General features: G+C 37.8%; 2 protein-coding genes across 2 annotated transcripts; one reads left to right on the forward strand and one right to left on the reverse strand.

Moving 5' to 3' along the window:
- FAM162B (family with sequence similarity 162 member B) lies at positions 1-7,630 on the forward strand. Its single transcript, XM_068408931.1, has 4 exons — positions 1-118; positions 520-631; positions 3,490-3,598; positions 3,835-7,630. Exons 1-4 carry the CDS (start codon positions 1-3, stop codon positions 3,931-3,933), a joined length of 438 nt encoding a protein of 145 aa, XP_068265032.1. The 3' UTR covers positions 3,934-7,630.
- On the reverse strand, positions 4,731-26,355 carry KPNA5 (karyopherin subunit alpha 5). The gene is made up of 14 exons (XM_068408803.1): positions 26,266-26,355; positions 23,502-23,635; positions 21,108-21,209; positions 20,926-21,025; positions 20,024-20,118; positions 19,060-19,191; positions 18,077-18,165; positions 16,868-16,967; positions 15,569-15,732; positions 14,399-14,477; positions 13,228-13,353; positions 11,975-12,102; positions 10,120-10,298; positions 4,731-8,376 (listed from the first exon to the last, which is right to left on the reverse strand). Exons 1-14 carry the CDS (start codon positions 26,267-26,269, stop codon positions 8,189-8,191), a joined length of 1,620 nt encoding a protein of 539 aa, XP_068264904.1. The 5' UTR covers positions 26,270-26,355; the 3' UTR covers positions 4,731-8,188.
- Positions 26,356-26,438: the final 83 nt, after the last annotated feature.

Consider the following 26,438-nt stretch of genomic DNA (forward strand, 5'->3'; position numbering starts at 1 on the left):
ATGCTGCCGGCGCGCCTCCGCCCCGGACGGTTCCTGTCCGCCGCGCCGCTCCGCCTGCCCGCGCCGCGGGGAGCCGCCGCCGGGGGGGAGCCCGCCCGGAGCCCGGGCACCACCCGCGGTAAGCGGCGCTGCCCGCCATGCCGGGGAGCGGGGCTGGGGGTGCTCGGGGCCGCGGCGGAGCGGGGCTGGGGCGGGGGCTGGCCGCCGGCGGGTCCCGCACCGCGGCCCGCGGGTGGCACGGCAGCTCGGGCGGTCCCGGGCGTTCCGCGGCTGGCTGGGGTACCCCCACACCCGCAGGCTGCGGGGAGGTCGGACCGCACCTTGTTGCTTGTTGCATGCAGGGCTATTCAGGAGACAGCGTGGAGGTAACTCTGCGTAGCGGAGGCCTGGAAGTTTGATCCCGGAGTTGCTCTCCCAGCGACCGGGATGGGCAGGGTGTTTCCCCTTCCACCGATACTACCACCCATCGTTCACTCTTAGTGCATGGTTTGATGAAGTGTTTTTTTCCTCATCTTTAAGCTGAGCAGGCTCACAAGGTGGTTGCAAGTTACAAACCTTCGAAGTTTGACAAAAAAATCCTCCTCTGGACCGGACGTTTCAAGACCGAAGAAGAGATTCCTCCGAGGATCCCGTAAGTGCGCTGCTCTTGTCCAAGGGGAACGTGGAGCTGAAGGGAAAGTGGTGGCGTGATCCTCATCTAAAGCTTTTCCGCAGAGTTTGAACCAGTCAGTTTTTCAACACTGAAAACTTGGAAACAAATTAGAGGACAAAAGAATTTCCTGTCCTGGTTAGAGGTTAAGAAGAAAAAATGTTCCTTACTGGAGTCCCCAGAGCCTGGGATTAAGACCTGGGTCCATCTGAGGAGCGTCAGTTACATTTATATATTGGATTGTTTATTTTGCTTATTCCTAATGTGCAATCAGAGAAGGATGTTGTTGGTCAACAATATTTTCTGTTTATAGCTCCCATAAATAGTTCTAAGGGAGCTGACTGCCGCTGAATGATTACATCCAGCAAATTATCATTTATTATAGAATTTGAGGAAAAATAGAGAAGGTTATGAGAGAAACATCCCCACCAAGGAAAAACAAGTACTTGACGTAGCCTTAGCCTCCCATTCTTGCTGACCCACTGGACTAGATTATCTTTGAAGGTCCCTTCCCACCTAAACCACGCTGATTCTGAGGTTCTGTGAATTACTGAAAGTTAGCACCCCCCGAGGGAGTCAGTCTCTGAACACATAAAACCCCTGTAATGCCTGTTGCTGCCTTTTTCTTAGGATGTTCAATAGCATGTTAGATGCCTCTCTCCAGGAGGCTGGTTTTTATCATCACAGTATGTCCCTGTCTTGGGTGGTACGTTGAGCGTAAGCAGGGTGCAGAGCTGTGTGAAGCAACAGGTACATCCTCTGCCTGTTCCTGTTGGTTCCTGACAGTTTCACTGGTGTTTCCTGAGCTGGACAGTGGCTTTCCACTGTCCTACCTCTCTTGTGCTGTGTTAGTCCCACCATCTTCCCCTAGAGAAAGGTTCAGACAGGTCTCAGAAGCTATTTGAGTCATCAGGAAGTGTTTTTAACAACATGTTTGCCAGTCCATACCCAAACACGCACACAAAGTGCTCATTTCTGTGCAGTAGTTGGCCTGCCAAGTGCGTGTCACCACTTTGTGCTTTCTGGGTGAGCAAAGTCTTTTCTGAACTATAAGATCATAAATAGTAATATACTAGAAGTTGTCATTGTGAGACATTGAAACTGAACTGTGTCACTGTTTTCACTATTAGAAAAGAAAAATTGCAAGATATTGTTACCTGTGAACACAGTCTAGCTGCTGAAGGTAGTTTGTACTAAGGCTCAAATCTGCAGTCCTTATTCAAGGTTGTTTGGTTGTTGTGGTTGTTTTTTTTTTTTTAAATAGCTGTTATTGACTTCAGCAGAGGTTTACCCAGAGTCTTGATTAAGGATTGAGTAGCAAAGGCCCTAATGTGCAATTAAGGAAGAACATAATCAGATCTGTTTTCCTTAAAGCAGTGACAGAAAGCAGGAAGAAAGTGAAAATCTGCTTCAGAAGAGTTTCAATTAGTGCATTGTGAAATATGATTAGGCTAATAAGCCAGACTAATAACATTTATGGTTTTGCTTTTGTTGCCACAAATGGATTAGAGGATTAATGATTTTATGTGCTAGTCTGATGCGCAGCTTGTTTTATGATGTTTACCACTGTACAAAACAAAAGTAGTTACTTGGCACTGCAGGGGTTGCCAGTCATCTGCAAGAAATGTGGCATGTACAACCTGTGCACGTGTGCATTGGCAGGAAAGGGGGTGGTACGGCATAGCCGCTCATCAGACTTGCCCCCTTCTGTGGCGTTAAGCCTTCAAGAGAAGCACTGCAGCCCCCAGCCTTGGTACATGCTTCCATGGGCAGAGCTTCCACTAGAAAACCCAAGCTTGCCCCATCCCACCACTCCTCCTCTTTAAAGCTAAAGGTGTTTTAGGGGAAAGAGATCATTACATCATCTTTATTCACAACATTCATGATTTATGAAAGGAAAATAGTGCACAGCCAGCATTATAATGAACATCTTAAAACAGTACTCCCAGGTATAATGTCTGACTCAGAAAATGACTTAGCTGAAGGTTTTGAGACTATTTTAGCGATACAGAGATTCCCAGTGCTCCTGGTTCCCAGGGGTGCACAGCCTACTGCTGCTTCTCAGGAGGGTGGAAATGGGAGCTGTACCAATGCAGCTTGCTGGGCCGTACAATGCCTCTCTTGCAGCCGCTACTGCCAAACACTGGGCAGAAGTTTTCATTACTTTGGCCTTTGATGACAAGTAAAGTAATCATGTAGATTGTTCTTGTTTAGGCGTGTGTTCCTGTAATAGTGAGAAGGCTGACAGCAGCTGCCCACTCTAAAGCTGCTGCTTTTCTAAAGAACTGGCTAAAAGCTCTAGCTCGTAGCTGTACAAACTCTGTTTTAATCACCTATCCAAGTATGTTAAGTCCCTGGCCTACAGTACACAGGATGCCACCTGAACAGGTTAGACATGACCAATTAATTTCTAAAGTTCATTTTGAATAAAAGGAACGTGCTGTCACCACATCTGGTTCACACCACATACACTTCTCCATCTGTTTAAAATAGATAAAACCCCTTAAATTTCTAGACCTTAAGGCATGATTTCTGGTACATTTACCCCAAATATTTAAGTGCAGATACTTATTGCATGAGCAATTTTTTTTTTTTTTTTCAGCTTAAAAAACCCCAACAAACCAGCTTAAATCCATTAAATATTGCTTTTCCATTGGAAATGGATTAGGGTCAGAAAATGCAAAGTTCTTGGGTGGTACATACCCATCACAGCAAGCTGAAGTTGCTTGTTTTAGAAGCTAATTCTATTATTTTTCAATGGTGATGTTATATCTGCGATGCTATGAAGAAGTGACACTTCACAGTTTTGAAATGGCTCAATTCAGTAACTTTAATTGCAGGCCAGAGATGCTAGACAGAGCAAGAAACAAAGCTCGAGTTAAAGCTTGTTACATCATGATTGGACTCTCAATTGTTGCCTGTTTTGCAGTGATTGCCTCAGCTAAAAAGGTGAGTACAGTGCTAGCTAGTCAGTATGTAACATATTTTAAAATGATGGAATTCTGTGAAAAGCAGACAAACCTCAACAGCGGTGACTTACAGCTGCCCTGGTTTTAGCTAACCTATGTTCCTGTCACCCCTGACATGTAAGTAGTTGCTGGCTGTTCCCAAGCTTGGGTAGCTTTCCGCAAGGTGCATCGTTACTCCTACTACATTACTCTTAAGTAGATGTTTTACTTCCGCAGGCTGCTGCGCGTCATGAGTCCTTAACAAGCTGGAACCTGGCAAAGAAGGCCAAGTGGCGGGAAGAGGCCGCACTAGCAGCGGAGTCGAAGACAAAGTAACTTTCTATGAAACACCAGATGTTCTTGTAGGAGCAAAATTAGCTGTTGCTGAGAGTAATTAGTGAATTTCACCAATAAATGGACAACTGTAGTATTGCACGCACTGGAGCCAACAGGGTAGTCACAGGATCACGGAAAGAAATGAAGGGTCTCTTATTAGAGATACTCAATGTACTTGTTACACATTATTAAAATTAGAATGTTTGGCACTTGATTAAAAGCAGTAATTAATTTCAAAGGAGATGAGGTAGTGTCCTAAGAATGACAGGTATGGGGGGAACCAAGTTTCCACTATTTGTCTTAGAAACTTTCTTTCAGGCTTGCCTTGAGCTGTTACACAGGTAAGAGATCCTTACAGAAAAACTAGCTGTATTTTTCAATGAAAGGTTAAATGCAGCAAAGACCAAGCAGTAGTGGAGGTATGAAAACTGCAAAAATAAGGAGACTTATACTGTTCACCAGCCAGAATATTACACCAAGAAGAGGTTTGGAGAAGTGAGGGGAGGGGAAATGGCCTGATAATCCCAGAAATTGTCAAATCCTTATAAACTTCATGGGAATTCCCAAAAAAGCGGTCAGTTCTGCAGGCAGAGAGAGACAGGACTGTGGTTATGGTACATGTTTCGTTAGATATTTACAAAACATGTTTAAAACCAAAAAGTTCTCTGTCTGGTGACAGTGCCTAGTTTTACAGTACAAAAATCAGCCAGGTCACGTTCATTTGCCTCAATGCTGCATTGGAAAAAATGGCATTTGTGCTTTCTAGTTTAAGAAGCCACACTTATTGAAACACTAAATAAATACAATAAACATCTGCAAAATAGGTTTTATTGGTTTCTGTATGGTAATTGGAGATTTAACATTCCATAATATTGCATACTACTCATATGTGTTCTGTTACAGTAATGGGCCTTTGGCCTGGATTTAAAGATGCACTATTACTATCTGAAGTTAGTGTAGGTACTTTAGTTTCCACACATTATTCTGAAGATATTGTGCTGTAAGTAACTGAAATTTCTCATTCCAGATTTCAGTGAACTCTTGAGGTCACAGTTAAAACTTCACACATCAGTTGGCAGACCTATTACAAAAATCCTCAGCTGTACAATTTAATAAATTTAAACCAACTGAGAACCAACCGTGGAGGAAAGAAAATAGTGCATCTTTTCTTTTTTTTTTCTTTTTTTTTAAAGACAGACCCGACAATAAATATTTTCCAGTTGCAAACTTGTTCTACAGCTTATTTTTGTGCCAACATTATTACTATTTTCTGATTGCTGCTAGCAACAGTGTTTAAAGCAAATACTAGAAAATTAAAAAGCTCTATGAACCAGTCCTCAGACAAAAGTGCAACAATGAAAAAATTAGATATGATTCAGTGTATCCAGAGTAGGGAACTAAAAATAAAAATCTTACGCTTTGCATAGTTGCATAGATTAGCTAGTTAGTATTCACATTTAAACAGAACAAATGGTACCCTTTTGATTAAAACCAAACCCAAAAAACTCAACCCCCTTTTTTAAGGGTATTTTTAAACAGACTTTGTAACTGATGGGGCACTTCAGATTCCATATAAAATACCAAACTTAAAGAGATTTTCTTCACACCCCTACCTGCAAATGACTACACCAGAGCTGACCTTAAGTCATCATCTCTGTTTTTATATTGTTCATTTATGTGCTTTTAACAAAGTGTGATGTAAACCCAGTGAAAAAATAGGAGAGGCCATCCTGTATGTTTATCCTTTAAAGAAGAATTTTCGTATTTATTTTTTAACAATTTTAGGGTAAACCACATGTTGAGTTTAAATAATGGTTTTCATTAGCCAAAGTCCATCAATTTTAGTTCCCCTTTAAACTTACATTTAAATGTATCAGAGACGTGAAATACAGTTTATCTAAATGTGTAAAGTGCAGTCACTAACCATTCACATATATAGAATAATATATCCACAAAACTGAAGACATTCTTTCAAAACAAATACAATATTCTAAATGTTTCCTCTTTTCTTCATTTTCAAGTGTTTTAATCAAGATTTTTATAATTCAGATTTGGTTTAAATTAGAGAGGCTTATAAATGCAGTTTTTACAGGGTTCTCCAAATAAAAAGCAGGCACGGCTGGTTATGTTATCAAAACAAGGTTGTTAGAAACAATGGAATACCCTGTTACCTGAATAATTTTCTTACACTAGAAGAACATTGAAATTCAGCATTTACTAGTAATCCTGGTAGGTTTCCATGATTGTTACCCTGTACATTGAACAGATGAGGGGGAAGGAAGGAAGGTCAGTATATGAAAAACTAAAACTATGAGAGTAAAAAGGGCACAAATACAATCATCTAATATTATAAGAAAATTTGGCAGCTGTACTCAGTATTATCACGCTATTCAAAACTGTTGTATGCTGTACAAATCTAGGTTTAAAGTGTCATTTGCTAAAATATCTCATTATTCAGAGTTCATAAAGTAACAGCACTCCTATATACACTGCTTACACGTCTATCTTCCACTAAAAAGACTTCAAAAAGGTTCCTTCCCAGTTACATCTTAGTCAAAATTGACCATCAATCTTAGAAAATCCACTTCAAGTCCCACATTCAATTACAATATAGTATATATTGCTGTAACATCAAAGTGAAGCATCTTAGAATCTTAACTTGCATGTAAAAAAAATTCTAAATATAAAATGGTACTGTAAATGATACCACCTTTAACCTGTATTTTTCAGTGCATTAAAATATTGTTCAGTGACAAGCACAGTGCCATGGGGTAAGTAATTTGAAGTTTAAATTGCAGCTTTTTATGAAGCACAAAATGCTCTCATAAGTCAAAGATTTCACTTAACCCAGGAGTTTGATGTTAAAACATTAATTACAGGTAAAAAAAAATCATAGAGTTAACCCAAAGCGTTAATTTCTCCAAATGAGATATACTACTAATATGCCAGAAACACTACTTATATGCAAGTCCAAGCAGAGCATACATTTGTCTGCATTCAAAATTGTTAATGTAAGTATTAGAATTCTATTTCTCTTAGTGTTTAACAGCAAACACTGTATATTGTAGAGCCTAAATATTTAGATGACAGTAACTTCTAGTTAGTTTTGGTGTCCACATACTTAATGCTATTTACAGTACAACAAACTTTTCCTTCAAATGGAAAGGAGTGATTCGCTATTCATTCCTCACTGCAGTATTTCTATTGTCTTACCAAAAGAAAACAGTTAGTTAACTTAACAATTCAACTGGCAGTAGCATATTTGGTCAAAAAAAATAACACCTACTGTCTACTTTTAAGAAGCTACTGTACTAGAAAGGCAAACATTGCAATGTTTCTCAAACTAAAGTGGTGTTACCACACTTTGACAGGAGACAGCTGTAAACCATCTGCTTGGCGATTTGTGCAAATCACCATCTCTGTCATTCATAATCACAGCATTCTTGTGGTAACTACAGCAGCTGCTTCCACAGCAAAGTACTGTATTTGTGGCTGACTTCTGATGCCATTTAGCAGCTTTAATTACAGAGCCAACATCAAATGACCAGCAAGCTCTCTGCTGCTTTCAATTTGAAAACCTCTGAAATAGTCCTCTTCCCACATAATTCAGAAAAAGCTTTTCATATATTCAATATTATATTAGGCAATTAGCATTATATATGTATATCTACTATGTCTTTAAATACATTTTATAAATAAATTCCAACAGTGTGTTGTAAGTAATGCATAAAAGTTTCACAATTTAAATAAATATTTTTCACATTCCAATTCAGCTTCTTACAAGCTCATCTTTATTTCATGCCTTAGTTCTGAAGCAGTGTTTTTGCTTCAATACAAGAGGTAGATTTGATAGAGACTGGGCAAGTCAAGCCTACTGCCAAAAACTCAACTGTCAGTAACTGTATTGCTGATATGCTGTTTGAGACTACGTGAAAAATTCAGAACCACTACCTAAAAATCCTACCAAGTCTTAGCTTAACAGTTCTTGTTAAATCACATTTAATGCTTTACTTCAGACATGATTACTCACAGTTATTTTCTGTACATACGAGATAATGAAAAACACAAATACAAAACAAAGAAGAGTTTTATCTAACACAATATATAAAAGTGCATGAGCTGCTTCTTCATCTATTTCTGCAAAACATATTCAACTTTCCCTCTAACTTTGGCCATAAAGAAAAGACCTCTGGGGAAAAACAAACCCAAAATCCTACAAGTGTTTACATTTTATGCTTGTCTTCACTTTAATAGTTTACAGCTGAAATCCCTCCATTGGAGCCTCCTGCTGTTGAAACACAAACTGCTGCTGACTTTCATCCACCTGAGGTGCAATACTGGAGTCCTCTTCTTCAACACCAAAGTAATGTTCTATGAGTTCAAAAGCCTTTTGGTAGATCTCTTGGTTTTCATGCCTCTGAAGAAATTCAATTTTATCAAGTCCTAAATTCAAAACAAAATATTTTCAAAATCTAGTTGCTTAAAAAAAATGATGAATTCAAAGGAAAACAGCTTATAGTATGAAAACTTAGTGGTACTTATTAGATAAAAAAATGCAACCCCAAATCATTCTCAATTCATTCAGTATCACTGATTCTTAATTTCTTAATTCTTTAATTCCTAATTCTTAATTTCTTAACCCATGTATTTCTAATCTTGATTTTCTGTTGTCCAAACTGATTTTAAAACTACACTAAAAGAATATCAGTTAAACTAAGGAGGAGGAGAAGGTTGTAGTAGCTATAAAGAAATATGCCATGCCTACAAAGAAATTTAATCTGTATAGAATTATGATAGCATAAGACTGTTTGCTGTAGCAATTTCCAATATCCCCATTTATTTTCTTTTACTCTTTCAGTCTTCCCCAACTTTAAATTCTATCCCCTATTATGGAGTCGTTACTGGGCACAGTCTGGTATCTTTTTGCAAATTTAATTTTAAGATTTGAAGATATTAGCTTTCCAAAGGCTTCCAAAGGCAAGCTAGAGGACATAACCTCTGCTCTGCTGGCAGAATTAAATGCTTGGCAGTCAGTTAGGTTGATTCAAAACTCCTTTTTAACTATTTCAGATAATTCAGTTTTCCCTTAAGTTGGATCAGGAAGAGCTCATATGAACCCTTCTGGTGACTATATACAGAGGCCAAACTGAACTTCTGAACTTCCTGAACTTCTACTCTACAGCTTCAGCAGCCTACGCTTAAATCGTAAAGGAAAAAATGAACCTAGACGTTCAATAGTTGAAATTGCGAACAGACTCAAGATCTGGAGCAGAAAAAATTCCATTAAAGTATTCAGTACTTATTCCTCTTACGCATTAGATTGCAAAGTAAGTTCTCCAAGTATGCACTTGATTTTAGAAATGCAATTCTGTAACAGGGAATTCAGATTTCAAGGCTGCTTTACAGAAAGGTTAGTACCATCTAGTCAGATATAACGTGGTCAACCAGAATTGTTATTAGCAGTTTCTGAAACACAACCGTCTGCCAATTTTGTTTTGTCAGAAACTACGAAAAGATAAGTCTCCATAAATAATCCCAGATTCATTATGAGCCAGGTTTAATGTGAATTTTGTTAAATCAAAAACATCCAGTCATGAAATTCCACAAGTGTCATTTCGTTTCAATACTCTGCCTTTAAAATGTGGTTTAATTCAACAACTCTTAAAAGAAGAAACAGAACAAAATACTCTCACAAATAAGTACAAACTTATTTCATTTTATGATCTGAAGTTGATTTTGCTATTACTGATATTTACTATGCTAAAAAGTGACTGACTTTGGGAATAAGTAAAAAGCCTCTGATCCTGCATCCCTGTTGGTAATGAAACCGTACCAGACAGGACTATATATTAAAGTAATAAGCCTATATTTAGGATTGGCTGATGAAACTTATGCAAACCGTGACTCCAATAGACTAGGACATCTGTGTGTTAAATGTTTCTGAGAATGTTTCTCTAGAGTCACATTTCATAAACTGACAAAACCAGACAAAAACATCCACAGGTTTTCTGCATTTGACCGCTTTGCCCACCATGTTACATTACTTACGATGCTTTCAGGTCCACTTGTGCTTAAAGTAAAAATTCTAATTTTGAACTTACCTACAAGTGGTTCACAATGGCTTTGTTTCTATAGCCTGAAACAAAGAAGTTCAGGTATGTAGTTTTACAAGAAGTAATTTCTTACCATATGCTTCCTCTATAAGGGCACAATAAGGATTAATGCCCATTCCATTTTGCTTAGACTCTTGTTCTCCAAGACGCAGAATATTTTCAAGTCCATTTAAAGCCACCTGTACAATTTTTGAATCCATCACAGTCAGGAGGTCACAAAGAGGCTTGGTACAACCTAGTGCTACCAAATACCTTTATAACAGCAGAAAAACAGAGGGGGGTGGGGGGAAAAAGAAGGACTGATAATCCAGCACATTTATTCTCACATGCCCGTCTATCACTATTGGTCCTTAATTTTGCTAAAAGAAGTGGCTGAAAGAGAAAATTTCTAAAACACAGCACAAAGATAATCTTAGTCTGAAATTGAATAAATATTCTAATTTATCCTAATGAGAAAATTTAATGTGCATATTCCTAACTGGAGTTTGGAATCTGTAGTTTATTCAACTCCTTTTCACTTATGATCTTCAGATAGGTTTAACTGAATAGAAGAAAAAAAAAAAAGTTAGTTTTAGCAGTAAGTTCCTTTCTCTGGCATTTGAAATTTTGTAGTGGCAAAAACATCAGGTAAACACGTTAATGACAGATAAGAACACTGGATACTGCTCTATACTAATGTAGTCCTCACTAGCAGTCTATTAATGTATTAGCATTACCTACTGTAAAAGGAAGGATGTAATTGTAAATACAAAGAAATCCACTGGGATTCTGAGTATCCTATTCCTTTTTCAAATTTTGCACAAAATTGTGTAGGAACTTTGGAAGTCAGAACCTGTGTCCTTGTTTCTAGTGTGCAAGTAAAATGAAGACAGTAACATTTGCCAGCATCAAAAGGTTGCTTAAATATATTCTATTTAGTGGTTTTAAATTATCCTCCAGTTAGACAGTAACACCTTGAGGATGTTAGAAGGGCTAAAATTTGATGACATAGATAATGTATCTGTATCTTGTGACAAGAAGCTGCTTTTATGGTATTACATGCATATTTACTGTTTAAGATCCTGACTCAAAATTTATTTAACATATGCTAAATTTTAACATGTTACATTATGCAAACAATCAAAATAACAGCAAAAAAACACCAACAAACTTTCTTTGCCTCTGATAACACTTAGTGGTTATAAGAAAACCAGGATTATTTATATTTTAAATAAATCAGTATGAACTTACTGAAACAGATCTCCCAAATGTGCTGAAAGAGTTATCCCATCACTTTCAGTTCTGGCTTCCAAACATTACACGGTCATTTTTAAATCCATTTATCAACTACTGATTCAAACCGATCACTATGCTGACAGTATTCAGAGAAACCGGACAGTATTTTATTCTAGTCATTCAAGAAATCCAGTCTTTGCAGCATATAAATAGCTGCTGGCAGTAAATTTTAATCAAATTTTGAAAAAGGAGTTTAGATGTCTGCTTTAAAATAATACTGACAGTGAGTTTAAAATACATGAAGAAACCACTAAAATTCCTGAAGCCTCTCCACAAAGAGATACAATCCCATTGCACAAGTTTTCTAAACAACTGTCCCCAAGTTTTCCATTTTCAACTACTGAAACTGTTCATTAACTGTTCCACTTGCGTTTGACAATACCATACCAACTCTGGAAGATAACCCTGTGAAAGCTTTAGGTGTAATACCTCTGAAACAAAGCAGCATTGGTTAATTTGTTAAGTCTACTGCATATATTTCATTTATTTTTTCCAAATTTCTACGTTTAGTCCCTGTATAGACAGAGTTTCAAGGAATCACAGTTGTATTTAGGATTTTGTTGCTATGTTTGTCAGGATTCAAGTGCAAAAATAAAAATGCCTTAGAGAAGATACTTAGGCAGAAAAAATGGTAGCATATATACCAAACTTACCTAATCTGTTCGGGGGTTCCTCCTGATGTTGCATTAGTTATAGCCCATGCTGCTTCTTTTCTGGTGCGAAATTCAGCTTTTTGAAGAATTTCGATCAAAATTGGAAAAATATTTGCATCTATAACAGCCTAAGAGATGAAATTATAACATTTTATGATAATTTAATAAAGATTTAGTATACACAGAGAAAGAACATTAATACTGTTCACTATAACAGTCAGTGATGCCTGCTGGTATCAAAGCAAACGACGTTTTGTTAGAAGGCACCACACTAACTAGAAATTCAGACCTATCCCAACATTGCACTGCAGCAGCCATCATAATATCCTCTTCGTTGATATCTCTGTCTCTAGTGGACAGAATACTGCTTACTGGATAGGCCCATTTAAAATCATATGACATAAGCACTAAACCTGAGTTTTTGAACTGGAGATCAAACCTCAAAACAAAACTTCACTTTGTCCATTTTGTTCAGGTTTGCGGTCTCCACAGAAAGACTATGTCTGTAGTTGAAAACTACATTATATATTTTAACTTACATCAAGAAGTAACATTTTCATCCCTGACTGAAGTACAGGGGGGAAAAAAGTCATATTGGAACAGGTATTCTGATTCATAATTCTCATTTTAGTCAAACAGAACCTTTTTTTCAGGTAACTCCAGACACCTGGAGCAATAGTAAGGATTTAGTAGTTTCCACAAGAATACAACTCAGTATTGATGACATCATGCAGGTTTTTATCCAAGCAAAACATTCAACATTTCCAAATTGGCAGAACTGTCCATTTTTCACTGGACTAATTTGTGCAAGATGTTTTGTTTCAACTTTTAAAAAAGAAAAATTGCATATTACTTTAACATGTATATTACAATGCAGAACAAAATAAAGAGAATATACCAGTAGATGATGCTCCCACAGGGAAAAATAACACTGTTGATACCAGATCTAAAAGAATATTTTAAGTATCCTTTCATTTGTTTTATAAGCATCAACCAAATCCCTCTGATAAATGAATCAGTTTCTCTAGTACAAATCATGACAGCTGTTTTTAAAGTATTGTTTTATGAAGTTATTTATAATAATCTTGCAAAATTTAGATGAAAACATTTAAATTAGGTAAAATTATAGACAGGACTAAAACAAATAATGCAGAGTCAATGCAGTATCCACTTATTTCTCCTTGTGAAGGAAAATCAAGTGAACTAGTAAAATGAAAACAAACCCAACCAAATAACAAATATACAGACTTTACCTGAATCTGAGCTCTGTTTCCTGCAGTAATATTAGAAACAGTCCAGCATGCTTCCTTTCGAATAGATTCCTTGGGACTACTAAGCAAGTGCAAGAGACAGGGTAATGCAGAGCAGTTTAGAATCACCTAAAATAATTTGAGAGTTGAAAATTGGGTTGTACAATGTACATATATATATATATATATAGGCTTATACAATGCATATATATGAAAGAGCACTCTACAGATAACTTCAAAAGAAGCACATTTTGCAACACATATTATACAAAGTATCATAGATAACATCCTGCACAATTGAAGTGTTCAATGCTGCTGAATTGTCTCTTCATTGACACTCCAATTTCAAAGAATCTGCCCTCGATTAAGTTCAGACCAGAAGACTAAAGATGGCAATACTAAATAAGGCAGCTTAAGGCTAGAATATGAATAACTGAGAATAATTGATAAGTGTAAATCTAATTTGTATAGTTATTTGTTCATTTGTTTTTGAAGGGACAGATGTTTTCTATTTAATTCCTTAGCAAAATCCTCTCCTATAGAGGTATCAACAAATTATGTAATTAACTTATTTCCTTATTTTCCCTTTACACTAGTTCTTTTAGACACAATTTTCTTTAGCCAGCCTTTTAGACACAACTTTCTTTAAAGCAGGACCTGTCTTAGTATTTCCTGCACTGCTTCAAACTCAGTTCCATTGCCTAATATTAAAAGATAAATCTTTAGAACAAATTGCATCAGTAAGACTATCACATACAAATTCATGGACAAATCAAGTATGACCACTGCTTACAAATGAAAACTTTGACTGCATTTGAAGACTTAAAAAAGGGAACAATAATAAATAATTGAACTTCCACTGAGGAGCGGGGAGGGCGGGGGGGGAGCAAGGTACTTTCGTGGTGAATGGGAAGCAACATTCAAGGTACCACAGAGGAATAAAGCAATCCACTATATACAGTGTTGTAAGAAAATGTTCATTCTTGCAGTAATTTAATGTTTAAAATAGCAGCTTAAACTGTCAAATTAAAAATATAGATTTGTACAGAGCCTCTTTCATTGCAATATGCAGATACTTGTATTAGCCATGTATTTTGTCACAATGAATTTTTACAAAATTCTGTAAACATTTTTGTACATGCCAATTAATTTTTCTTAAATCAACTAGTCTTACCTGTGTTTGGATATCATCCCCAGTAACAATATTTCCAACTGCTCTTAATGCAGGGGATACCACCTTGTAATCATTATGCCTGGAGACAAATATTAAATAGCTTGATATTACCAAGTGCTAAAGTATAATTTTGCATTTTCAGTGAACAATAGTTTACTTCAGGTGCTAAATTTTTGATTACAGAAAACACTGCATTACTTCTTACAGCTGCCCCCTATTTAACCAAATTTGACAACTGCAAGCTGAAGCAAGGAAAGGGCATCTCTATGGAACAACACAACTTTGAGCAATCCATCTGCCCAGCAGACCCATTTTAGCCAGCTCAAATATAATTGAATACAATACTGGAACCTGCATCATTCAATAGGCTCAAAAACAAAACAGGTATTATTAGCTGTATACTAAAACTTAGCAGTCCCCTTTTGTAAGACAACTTTCCCCTTTTGTGAGTCAATAACCCTAGAAGCCAGTACATGAAGCCCACATTCAGCTGTCTGAAGTGTAGGGGAAGGAAATCTACTCAGTTGTCCTAAAATATCTATAGGAGAAAAAGCAACCTCACCCTTCCCTGACAGCTATACAAATGAGCTTTTCACAGGGAACTGTGCTGAGCTGTCAGTGCTGGGAACTACTATCCCTGACCAACTCTGCAGTCCCCATGTGAACACAGGGATTTAGTCTCCTTTTCTAGGAAAATAATGAACCATAAAACAAATATACTGGAACAGTTCAAAAGTGGCACAAGCCTGCCTCTGGACTTCATGAGTCCAAGAACTGTCTGTATTGCAACTATATCCCGTAGAAAGGTAAGAAAAAAAAACCAGAATGGCGAAATTAAAAAAAAAAAAAATAAGCTGAGAAATTAATTTACAATTCAAGCTTGGTCTTCAGTCTTCACCTTTCTATTCCTCCATGTAAATGAAATCCGACATTCAATTTTAAAGAATGTAAAGGAATACTTTGGAGAAAACCTTTTTCACTGTCAATCTCAGGAAAAATCCCAGGAGCCAAGCAACCTAGCAAGCAACTGAAAAAGTTTCAGACTGGAATTCATGTTCATCACTTCTCACAAAATACATTCAGACTTGAGGTGAGGAAAAAACTCCTCAGTTTGAATTCATTAATACTAACAGTACTCTAAGACATTTATTTGGTGAAGACAAGACTTACATCAGCAGCTCTACCAATCTTCGACACACTCCAGAATCAATAACAGCTTGAATTTTATCATTGGGCCCATCTGAAAGGTAAGAGAGGGCCCAGCAAGCATCTGCTAATACATCTGGGTCACTGCTAAACAACAGTCTTGATAAAACATTTAAGCAAGGAGCAACCTAGGTTAAAGGAAAATATTGCATAAAATTAGGTGTTTTATATTTTTTCAAGTTTCAGAGAACATTCTGCATAAAGGTGCAAAACTACTTACTGCCAAAGCACATGAGCTCATTAATGAATCAGGACCTGATTAAACTAGATATCCAATTCAAAATGGCAAATTGGATAAATTCTGATTCACAGCCTATTTATTTAGAGATACTATATTAGGTATATAACTGTTCAGCTTAAACAAAAAACATTTGCTTTTACAGGTAACCAGATGATCAGGAATTACTGATGCTTTTTTGAATCACTCAGGGAACAGAATTTCACAGTAGTAACATTTTATTTATATTGTTGTCTTTGTAGAAGTACTGGAGGTCATTTGTAATAACCAATTTACAATTGCTTTACAACAAAGAAATACAAAGTAATTCACAGAGGACTCAACATTCACTGAACCAAATCAAACGAGCAATGGCTGACTTCAGTTCTCACTGCAAATGTAGTCTCTGGCATTAATCTCCTACAAGTTCCACACAGACAGAGACAAATGAACTAGACCATCTTAACACCACTTGAAACCTGACAGGTTTCAGCTGTACAGCTTGTGCATTTCATATTCTTTGTAGAACTTAATTCTTTATCTTTCATCAATTATGCAATTCAGCCTCCTTTACGTGTCCAACGGGTGCTACTGCAGAGGGCAAAAAGCAAAGGAGCTATTCTTATTAGCAGCTGCCTACAGGGCATCCTTTTCCACTGAAGTTAAAAATGTTTAAGCAGCAAGAAATCTTCTTGTTTTTTTCCTACCAGAACAAAACACTACTGAAGGATATAACTTAGGCAGAGCAATTGTGAGGTGATTGATTAACTGACATCAGAAACCCTCCCTTTTTGTTAATACCTCTCCAAGAATTATTAAGTAGCAATGACAGTAATTACTACTCCATGATGTAAGCTTCAAGACATGTAAATTCTCTCCAGATTATCTTTAATGATCATTTAACCTCGGTCTCTTCTACCAGAAGACAAGACTGTGCGATTACATTGAGTCTATCTCCAGATTCAAAGATTCTGTGTGTTATAACATATTACAAATATGAGTCTTCTTCAGCTTTCTGATTTCTCAAAATGAATACTTTATTATACCTTACTGAAGTCTGGAGGTGGGTTCTTTCCTCTGCACAGGTTAGAGAGAGCCCAAACTGCATTTCTAGTTGTTGTAAGACGATTTGAGTTTGTCAACAGTCTGTCAAAGAGAGACAACAAGTAAAACAAAAAATAATTTCTTATTGAAAAGGTAAGTCTTTTTATGTCTATTATTACCAACAGTACCGCAAATAAGGAAAAGAAGTCCTATTATTGGGCACTAGTTTCAATCTATTTGTCTTCATTGGATACACGCTGCAAATATTTTCTTAGAATCAAGTGAATCCGAGTATATTATTTTGTGTGGACATCTTATTCCCAAATCAAATATATGCATATAAAGTAAACTACTACTCATATGAAAAGTCATTCAACTAATCTTTTCCGAAGGTCTTCAGAAGGAGACGCAACCCTCCCTGGAATTAACTTTGATGTTTTCATTCAGAGAATGCAATTAATAAAAATAGTTCCATAAAAAGTTAGAACTTAAAAGATCTTCTAAAAAAATTAACGCTTTACTGTTTTTGCTGAATAGAATGTGAAAGATTCAACACTGGAAAAATCAGGTTCATGTTCAGATACATACCAAAATGTCTAAAACTGTTAATCCTTTAAATCCTCGAGGAAGGTAATCATATTCTCCTCTATCATTTTAAGCTATTTTACAAATGTTTTAAAGCATTTTATTATTTTAAGCAACAATAAATTGAACAAAGTTTGTGTTGTGTATATTTTTCCCCTGTGATGATATTCCTAGTGAAATCTTCTGGTGGAACATAGCTCATGTACCAACTACTCTGCTAGCTCATCTCAACAAGCAAATGGACAGACAGCAAGACTGAAGCTTGGGGCTACTGGAGAAAGGTGGAGAAACCAGCCTACAGCCCAGACAGTTGGAATCACACAAATGCAAGTGTGAATTAAAACCATCTCTCCTACGCTATATATCCAGAACTGTGGCAACACAGAAATTTCACACCTGTGAAATAACACTTCTCTCCTTTTAAAAAACATTGGAAAGCTTCCAGTCATGGACTAATTAAAGATATGCATGAAGCTCAGGTAATGCAAAACATTAGAATCATAGCAATATAATAAAAAAAGAAACACTATTTAGCAAAAAGCTTATATTCTTTTCAAATAAAATTTTAAGTTGAAGTTTACAGTTATCTATACCTGTATACTATATTATAGTATTACAATACTTACTCCAAGAGGGGTGGTAATATTCCACAGTTTAAAACAAAGTCTCTGCATTCTGCATTATCACCAGCAATGTTACCAAGAGCCCACACTGCCTTAAAAAGCAAAGCATCCAAGTGAATTTATACATGCTTGCAAATCAACTTTTACAGATTATCTATATATGTTTACAGCAAATATTATACAATCAAAAAAGCAGTATCATTACAAATACAAAATTTCAGAAGACTACTGATTTCTATATTGCTTTTTTTGTGAACTCACACAGAGTCAATTACCTACACTTGAAGTCATCCTTTCAATGAAAGAAAGTCTTCTGTTATGAAATGTTGATTCATGTGCTTGTCAATAAAAAGGATACCTGCACTCTTTTCAATAGTCTCATTTGCTCACTATGTGGAATAGATTCAATAAAACTGGCTCAAGGCTGCAAACAATGTACGACGAATAAAAAAGTTAAATCATGAACTTTCACTATACAAACTTTCAAACATGCTAAATAAAAGCCAGTAAATTACAGCCTCTCTTAAACATAAACAAAAAAAAACCCAAACCAAACCAAAAAAAAACAAAGTTCAGGAAAATGGTAATAAAGACTGTAATATAGTAAGATGGAAGAGCAGAATTATATAGGAAATAAAGCTGCAAGATAACTTAGGGAAAAAATCTACATTGTTTTTTACTATATTATTTCTATCATGGTGTTTTAGATCCCATCCACTTATAAATGCCGCAATAGAAATGAAGTGCTTTCTTTAAATTACTGAATAACATGAAATAAGAAACAGGTTCAAAGAAACCTGAAAAAATCAGAGGAAAAAAAAAAAAACGTGGAAAAAAAACACTGAAGGTAAACTTTTATCTTTCTGGGGCCATATCAACGGGCTAGTAGGCACAGAGCTCAAAACCTCTCTAACCACACACACCTCAAAGACGACATTCATGAATGAATTTTAAGCAGTTATAAAACACTCCAAGAAAACAGTTACCTGCTCCTGTACATCTTCATGTTCTGAACTAAGCAACTTAATAAAAATTGGAACAGCTCCAGTTTCAATTACAACTTTGGTGTGTAGAAAAGTTCCAGATGCTATGTTTGTCAAAGCCCAAGCTGCTTCAAACTGTTGAGGAGCACAAAGATGACCATGTTAAACCACTCAGCAGTAAAGTTTAAAATTCATGAAAAACAGTTTGACACAAGAGTTGCAAAGGTTGATTTTCCAACTTTTTTTCCCTTTCCACTGAAATGCAATTATTACTATTATTGTACTTTCTATACAATAAAATAATTGGCATTGACAAAAATCTCTATTTAATAAGCATCTTCGGTATCTAAATTATTCTTAGGTTTTGTCTTGCAGCACTAACTGTAAGGAAGATTTCAAATCTCTATTAACTAGTACAAATCCCTTCTGTTTACTCTATATTAAGTTAATTCTTCTAGTATGAATGTACATAAAAGGTCTAAGTGCCATTCCATGGGCTACCAGAAGTAGACAGAACTAGTTACTCCTATCCTTAGTTATACATTTTTCAAAGATTTTCTAAAAGGGTTTCAGAGTTTCCTGTATTTTTTTCTTCTTTTCTAAGATTTCAACTGCAAAGTGCTACAATATACTCAACACAAACAAACCAGATTCTGCTCACACATCATGCTGATGATCTTAATATACCACTCTGGAAACTCTCTTGAACACATTCTGCTTTCAACACCCAAGTACGTGAGCAGCTGAATACATAACCCTAAAGACTACTACGAAATTCACAAGAGTCAAGTCACAATTTCAGTGGCAGTAACTGATACTTCAGACAACTAAAATTTACAGCTTCAGTGGTTAAAAATAATTAAATTTGGTTATTAAAAAAATAAATAATAATCACATGCTTTCCAAAGCTGTTTTGGGGGGTTTGTAATCCCATTCCAAACCCCTAATCAGTACCAGCCAAACTCACTTGCAGAGTGTAATTCTCATTCCTCTCTAGAAATTTCACAAATCTCTGTACTACTCCTGGTTTTTGTATGACTTCATCTATAGGTGGATTAGGCTCTAGGGGATAAAAACAAACATATTTGTGTAAGTCTAACAAAAAAGACCAAATAAATTACTTTTTCAGTATGACACAGAACGGGAATATGATTCTCAGTTCTTATCAAAACGTTCAGCATTCAATCATTTTAATCTCAAATGAAGGAGCTAAACTTTTGACTTTAGAAGACTGCAGGATCATCTCTATGAAGTGCTACAATTTAGTAAACACCCTATTACATGTAATAATAGCAACACATACTATTACCCATTGGCATGTCAGTAACTCATTACAAAAGACTGTTCCCTCAATCAGTAGCTCAGGTCACTGGAAGAGCAATTAGGATTAGATACAATTTTAAATGACTAAGCATACCTTTACTTCTCATGCTATACAAATACCAGCATTAATTTAAGGCTGCATACCTTACAGTCTCAACAAAAACCAGCTACAAGTGTTCTTTGACAGTCATATGATTTTTCTCCCCTCAAATACAGAATGAGAATCAGAAATTGAATCACTGCAACAAGTACTGCAAGTAACGTTAGTGTGCAGTTAGTTACTGCCCTGGACACTTCAATCAAAACATCCTTGCTTTTGTTACTTTGTCTGAAAGACTTAACATTAGAACAATGAAGCCTTCTGTATTTGGCCATTAGGTTGGAATAGATTTGGCACGGTTTCTCTATAAACAGAACTAGAAGTTTCAGCAAAGCTCTATTTTAAAGTAAAACAAAACTAAAGGTTAACTGACTGTCTATGACAAAAATTTGTAATAACAACACAGAAGGAACAACAACAACAAAAAAACGGCAACGCTTACGTACCTTTAGATAGCAATTTTCTGAATTTCTGAGTTGCTGTGAGTTGCTGATCCGGATCATCCGAGAAAATCATCTGTACCATATCTACTGTAATAACTTCTTCCTAAAAATGAAAGGAGGATTTCTTATGTCTAGTACTATGCACATTAACAGATAACATTCTAAACACACTCTAAAGTAATTACCTCTGGAATAGGTACAGTAGAGCTGACATCAGGATCCTGAATTGGACTTTCTACCATAGACTCTTCATTTCCCGGGAGAGAAACGTTTCGGCGTTTGAACAGCTAAACAAAGAAGAAATTTTGGGGAAACATTAAAACTTCCCGTAGAGTACTGATGACATACACCTGAAGAAATGCTTTCACCACTACTAGTCAAAGTATTTCAACTACTCACCTTCCTACTCATCCATGCAAACGGAATTCTATATGAAAAGTTTAAGGAACATAAAGGAGAAAAACACTATCTGTATCTTAATAAACTGCACTGCAACACTTCAGAGAGGCAATTAAAAAACTGAAGTTTTTTTTTAATTAGCAAGATCCATAAATTTTTCCACGTGTAAGAAAAAGAAGATACAGATCTTTTTATTTTTAACTGTTTATCCCTCATAATTAGCATTTTTTAAAGCAGGAAACTGTATTCTACAAGCTACTTTCTCCTTTTTTAATTTATAGGCTAAAACCATCAACACAGAGCCAATGTTTGTGTTTCAGCACACCCCGTTCCACAGAAGGTCTAAGATCTATGTACTTTCTTTGCATGTCAATTAAACAGCACCTATGTTTAATATACAGTTGCAGAAAGATTAAAACAGAAATATTATTTTAATATAGTTGGAGAAAAAATGGTGTACTTTCAAATTACGTAAAATTAAACATTCTCAATGTCCAAAAATTACTTTAACATTGGTTGCATGCACTGCCTACACTCAAAATCCATACCTGCACTGTAGGTTAATTAGGCTATGCTTAATGGGTGCCTCTTCATTTTCTGGCATACAAGCAAAACATTCGCATTAGCCTGTTTTCTTCTACAAACTAAACCTAAATCTTTATCTTTAATCCAGTACTTCACTTACCACTACTGTAATTAGCAATTCTAAGAATATTATATTGGTATCTTTAAAAATAAATGTTAGAATCTCAGTCCATTGACTAAGATTTCACCTATAAGCATAATAACAAAACTTCCTACTGAATCCTGAAGGTTTTCTGCTATTGTACATATTCAAAACTGCAGAAGCAACTCCACGTTTACATCTACCCATATTTCAAACAGGTACCTAAAACAAGGCATTCTCTCCCTTGTTCAACGCACTTCTGGACTGGGCATAATCCGGGACACAAACCAACTGCAGAATCCTGGACATGAAAAAGGTTTAATCCATTTAAACCCACCGAGGAAGAAGAAACAGCATTCCTCTTTTGGAACACCAGTCATTCTTTCTAGCACTCAACAAGGACACAGAAGCTCTTGGTTGAAATGTATAAACTGTTTTTGCTTAGGATCATGGTCTATCTACCAGTTATAATTTCTCAAGCAAAAGCAGACTCACCTCCCTGCATAAACTTGTTCTCCGCAGCTCAAGAAGAGCTGAAAAACACCAGTTCAACAAATTAAGATCAAGGAGAACATAACAGTATTCTCACTGTTATAACAGTCAGCATGGAAGAGGAAACACCCATTATTTTCATAACTTATCTAGGGTGTATTTACTACAAAATACACAAACAAAACTTTCAGCAGGAACTGCAATGCAGTTACCCATTCACAGGCAAATGCTCCATTATCACACTACTTCTCACCTTACCTCTCTGGCCCAACTAATTTAAATTCTTTTTCCATGCAGTAGCACCACTTTCCCAGGAGAAGGGTAAGCATTCCCACCTCAGAGAAGATTGTAGATCAGTGCCTGGGACACTCTCTAGGTTGTGGGAGACAAATTTAGCCACTTTAGACCAAGCAGAAAAAAAACTACATTCCTTACTTTCCTCGCAACAAACTACTAAACATTCTGGGAAAAGGAATTACCACAAACCATGAAATCATAGAATGCTTCATGTACTCTGATAACTAAAAATTCAATGAGGACAACTGCAAATGTTATATATAATAGTTCAAGGACCACTAATTGGTATCCACTTTACTAAGTTACTGTAGAAAAGCTCTTGGGCAATTCGAAGTATGGCTTCAAAGATGAAAACAATCCTCTCCCTTCAAACAGTACAACTTCGGCCCAATCTCTAGAAGAGAATGCAAGGTTTCTAATCCTTATCAGAAATAAGGGTACCCTTTCAGCCCAGTCTTACACATTTAAAACTAGACTAAGGATTAAACTTAAGATACGGGTCTCTCCTCTGTGTGCCCTAGTGACTTAGGAGGGCTTCTGTTCACTTTTTTGTTTTATGATCCCACCGAGGGATGCCTGGCGCTCCCCAAGACTGCACAGAAAACAGACATTCAGCCTGGTGCTCTGGATTCTGCTCCACAGAAGGAGTCTGCTCAAGTCCTTCCACATATCTGAATTTAGCTTCACAAGCACTTAACAGTTAACAGCTTACCAAGATACTTACCTGTTCTTCCCTTTTCTGTTTACGAAGCTGGATTCCTTCCTCCTCTCTTCGTCTACGCATTTCTTGGGGATTAAGTGCATTATTCTTGTAACTTTTCATTCTGAAGTTATCTTTACCCGGGCTTGCCATGTTGTCTATTAAAAAAAAAGAAAAATTACTCCAAAAGGCCAAACCTTGCAAGGCAAATGTGCCACCTCTTGTACTACAAAAGAATCTACAGCAGCAGATATATATTCCTGTAGCCGCTTGCAATACTCAGTTCAGCAACAAAAATCTCTAAGGTAGAAATCAGAGAAAAACCTTTGCCTAGATAGGCATTTCTAAACTGCAGATTAAACTACAGATCATCTCAGGGATCAGATACTTCATTAAAGGGCATAAGCCACTGCAAAGAGAAATTATGGGTCTTACGAGCAAGCTGAGAAACAAAAAGCAAAAACATTATGTTGCTAAACTTCAATTCTGTCAGCAAGTAAAGGAACTTGCTCCCTCCTCTCATAAAGGAGGCATTAAATGTATTAAAAAATAAGGACAAATCCAAGAAGAAAACCTGCAGTAATCATTGCTTCATTTAATAGCTTACTGCATTCTTTATTTTTTTTAAGATGCCTATCTCGCAATCATAACACAGGATCTAAAGGTTATGCTGCATTTCCTTCTAAACTGTGTGCAGAAAAAAAACTCCGCAGAAAAACAAATTAAGGGTCAGTAGCACCCAAACAGGCATACTGTTTTCCATTCCAAACTAACAAAATGATCGACTCATTCCAATTAACAGCTCTTTTGATGGAACAGAGGATTAGAATCTCCCTGTCATTTCAGGCATATCAGTCATGAAAAGATAGAAAAGATAACAGTCATGAAGACAGGCTGAGAGAGAGTTGGGGCTGTTCAGCCTGGAGAAGAGAAGGCTCCGGGGAGACCTTCTAGCAGCCTTCCAGTACCTGAAGGGGGCCTACAGGAAAGCGGGAGAGAGGCTTTTTACAAGGGCAAGTAGTGATAGGGCGAGGGGGAACGGTTTCAAACTGCAAGAGGGTAGATTTAGATTAGATATTGGGAAGAAATTCTTTACTGTGAGGGTGGTGAGTCACCGGCACAGGTTGCCCAGAGAAGTTGTGGCTGCCCCCCTCCCTGTCAGTGTTCAAGGCCAGGTTGGATGGGGCTTTGAGCAACCAGGTCTAGTGGAAGATGCCCCTGCCCATGGCAGGAGGATGGGAACTAGATGATCTTTAAGGTCCCTTCCAACCCCAACCATCCTATAACTCTATGATTCTGTCACTAAAATGATCGAACTGAGTGACTGAAAAAGGTTGTTAATAGCATGGTGCTAGCTTTTGAAGCCGAAACTGCAGCCTTCATCTGAGAAATAACCATCAAAAACATGATTTAAGACTCTACACGAACTCTCACTTGTCTGAAACTCTGTCACAACAAAAAAACATACATAAGAATATCTGAATTACAGCTCTTGAGCTGTGCACAGTTCTCTATCAACTTCCATGGTCAGACTATTTTTTTTATATATCAGCAGTACCAAGGACTGCTGAGCAATAAATACAAGCTATGAGAGGAAAACAGTTCACAGACTTAGGCTGACATCAACAAGACACTCTGAGGACTCAGCAGCCTGTTTCACACAAACACATTTCCTTCACAAGGACCTTAGTAAACCACTGCCATCTCTGGACCACAATGCTAAGCACACCACTGTCTGAAGCAATTTTCTAGTAATTGCCATGTAACTTATGAGGTACAATTTAAGAAGATAATTTTTCCAAAAACACTACTGGCTTCACTCGTCCTAGAACATCATCACTTCCTTAATCATTCATGCCTTGCTAATTTAGTCCCGCCAATAAAACCGTCAGGCCAAGCAAAGAACCAAACGAGAGGCATGCATTCAAAGTAACCCAGTATAGGTCACCAGCTCTATAAAGCGTTACAGAAGCGCAACAGGGAGGAAGCTCTCATCAAAAGTGCTTTCAAAAAGAAAACTTTATGAATTTATAGCTTCATTGCCCCCACTAGGGTTTCGGTACAGACATCATAAGGACAAAAAGACTGGCAGTCCCTGATCCATTCAGGCTTCGCGACTTCTGCACCGAGTTCCCAGGCAGTCTGTATTTCTGCTCTGCAAAACTACGTTCGTTTTATCACTAAATTCCTCCACCCATCACATCCTGCATCTCGCCCACTTGTTGTGCCTAGACTAAGACCTCTCCTACTAGTAGTTTTTTTCTCCCTGACTACATAAGGCTCCCGACATACCTGGCTGTGCCTCCGCCCCCTCCCCGACCGGCAGCACCCGTGCAGGCCGCACGGGCTGCCCGCAGGCTTCACACCGGCCGAGACCCTGGCGCAGGGCCGGGCCAGACCGCGAGTCCCCTTGCCGGCCGCTCGGACACCTACCCCGGCCACAAGGCGCGACTAGCGAAGCTCTTCACCCCAGTCCCTCGAAGAGGGGGTGGAAAAGCCCCCTCCAGCAGCAGGGCAGGGAAGCGAGAGGACGGCAGCCCTCTGACTGAGGAAAGGGCGGAGGACAGCGCGGGAAGACCCCGTCCCAGCACTGACCGCCCCGCCTGGCGGGGACCGAGCTGCCCTGTGCGGCAACGCCCCGCTGCTGCCAGCCGCCCCCGAGCAGTCAGGAGACCGGCCTGCGCCGGGGAGCCCTATAGCGAGGGGTACCGCACCGCACCCCGCCCCGGAGAGGGGCACAGCCCCTCCTCCCCCTGCCCGCCGGCTCTTAGCGCTCTTCCGCTCTCACCCATCGAAGCGGAGATGCACGGCGCCCGCCGCCCTCCGACCGAGAACACCCCGCTCCTCTCCAGAGCGCCACACCGGCAGCCGATCACGATTCAAGATGGCGGACGCCGCGCGCCGCACTGGCCGGGGGGCGGGCGGGCCCGCCCCTCCGCTGCCGGCAGGCTCTGCGCACGC

The sequence above is a fragment of the Nyctibius grandis genome, chromosome 1 (genome assembly GCF_013368605.1).
Source record: "Nyctibius grandis isolate bNycGra1 chromosome 1, bNycGra1.pri, whole genome shotgun sequence".
Taxonomy (NCBI): Eukaryota; Metazoa; Chordata; class Aves; order Nyctibiiformes; family Nyctibiidae; genus Nyctibius; species Nyctibius grandis.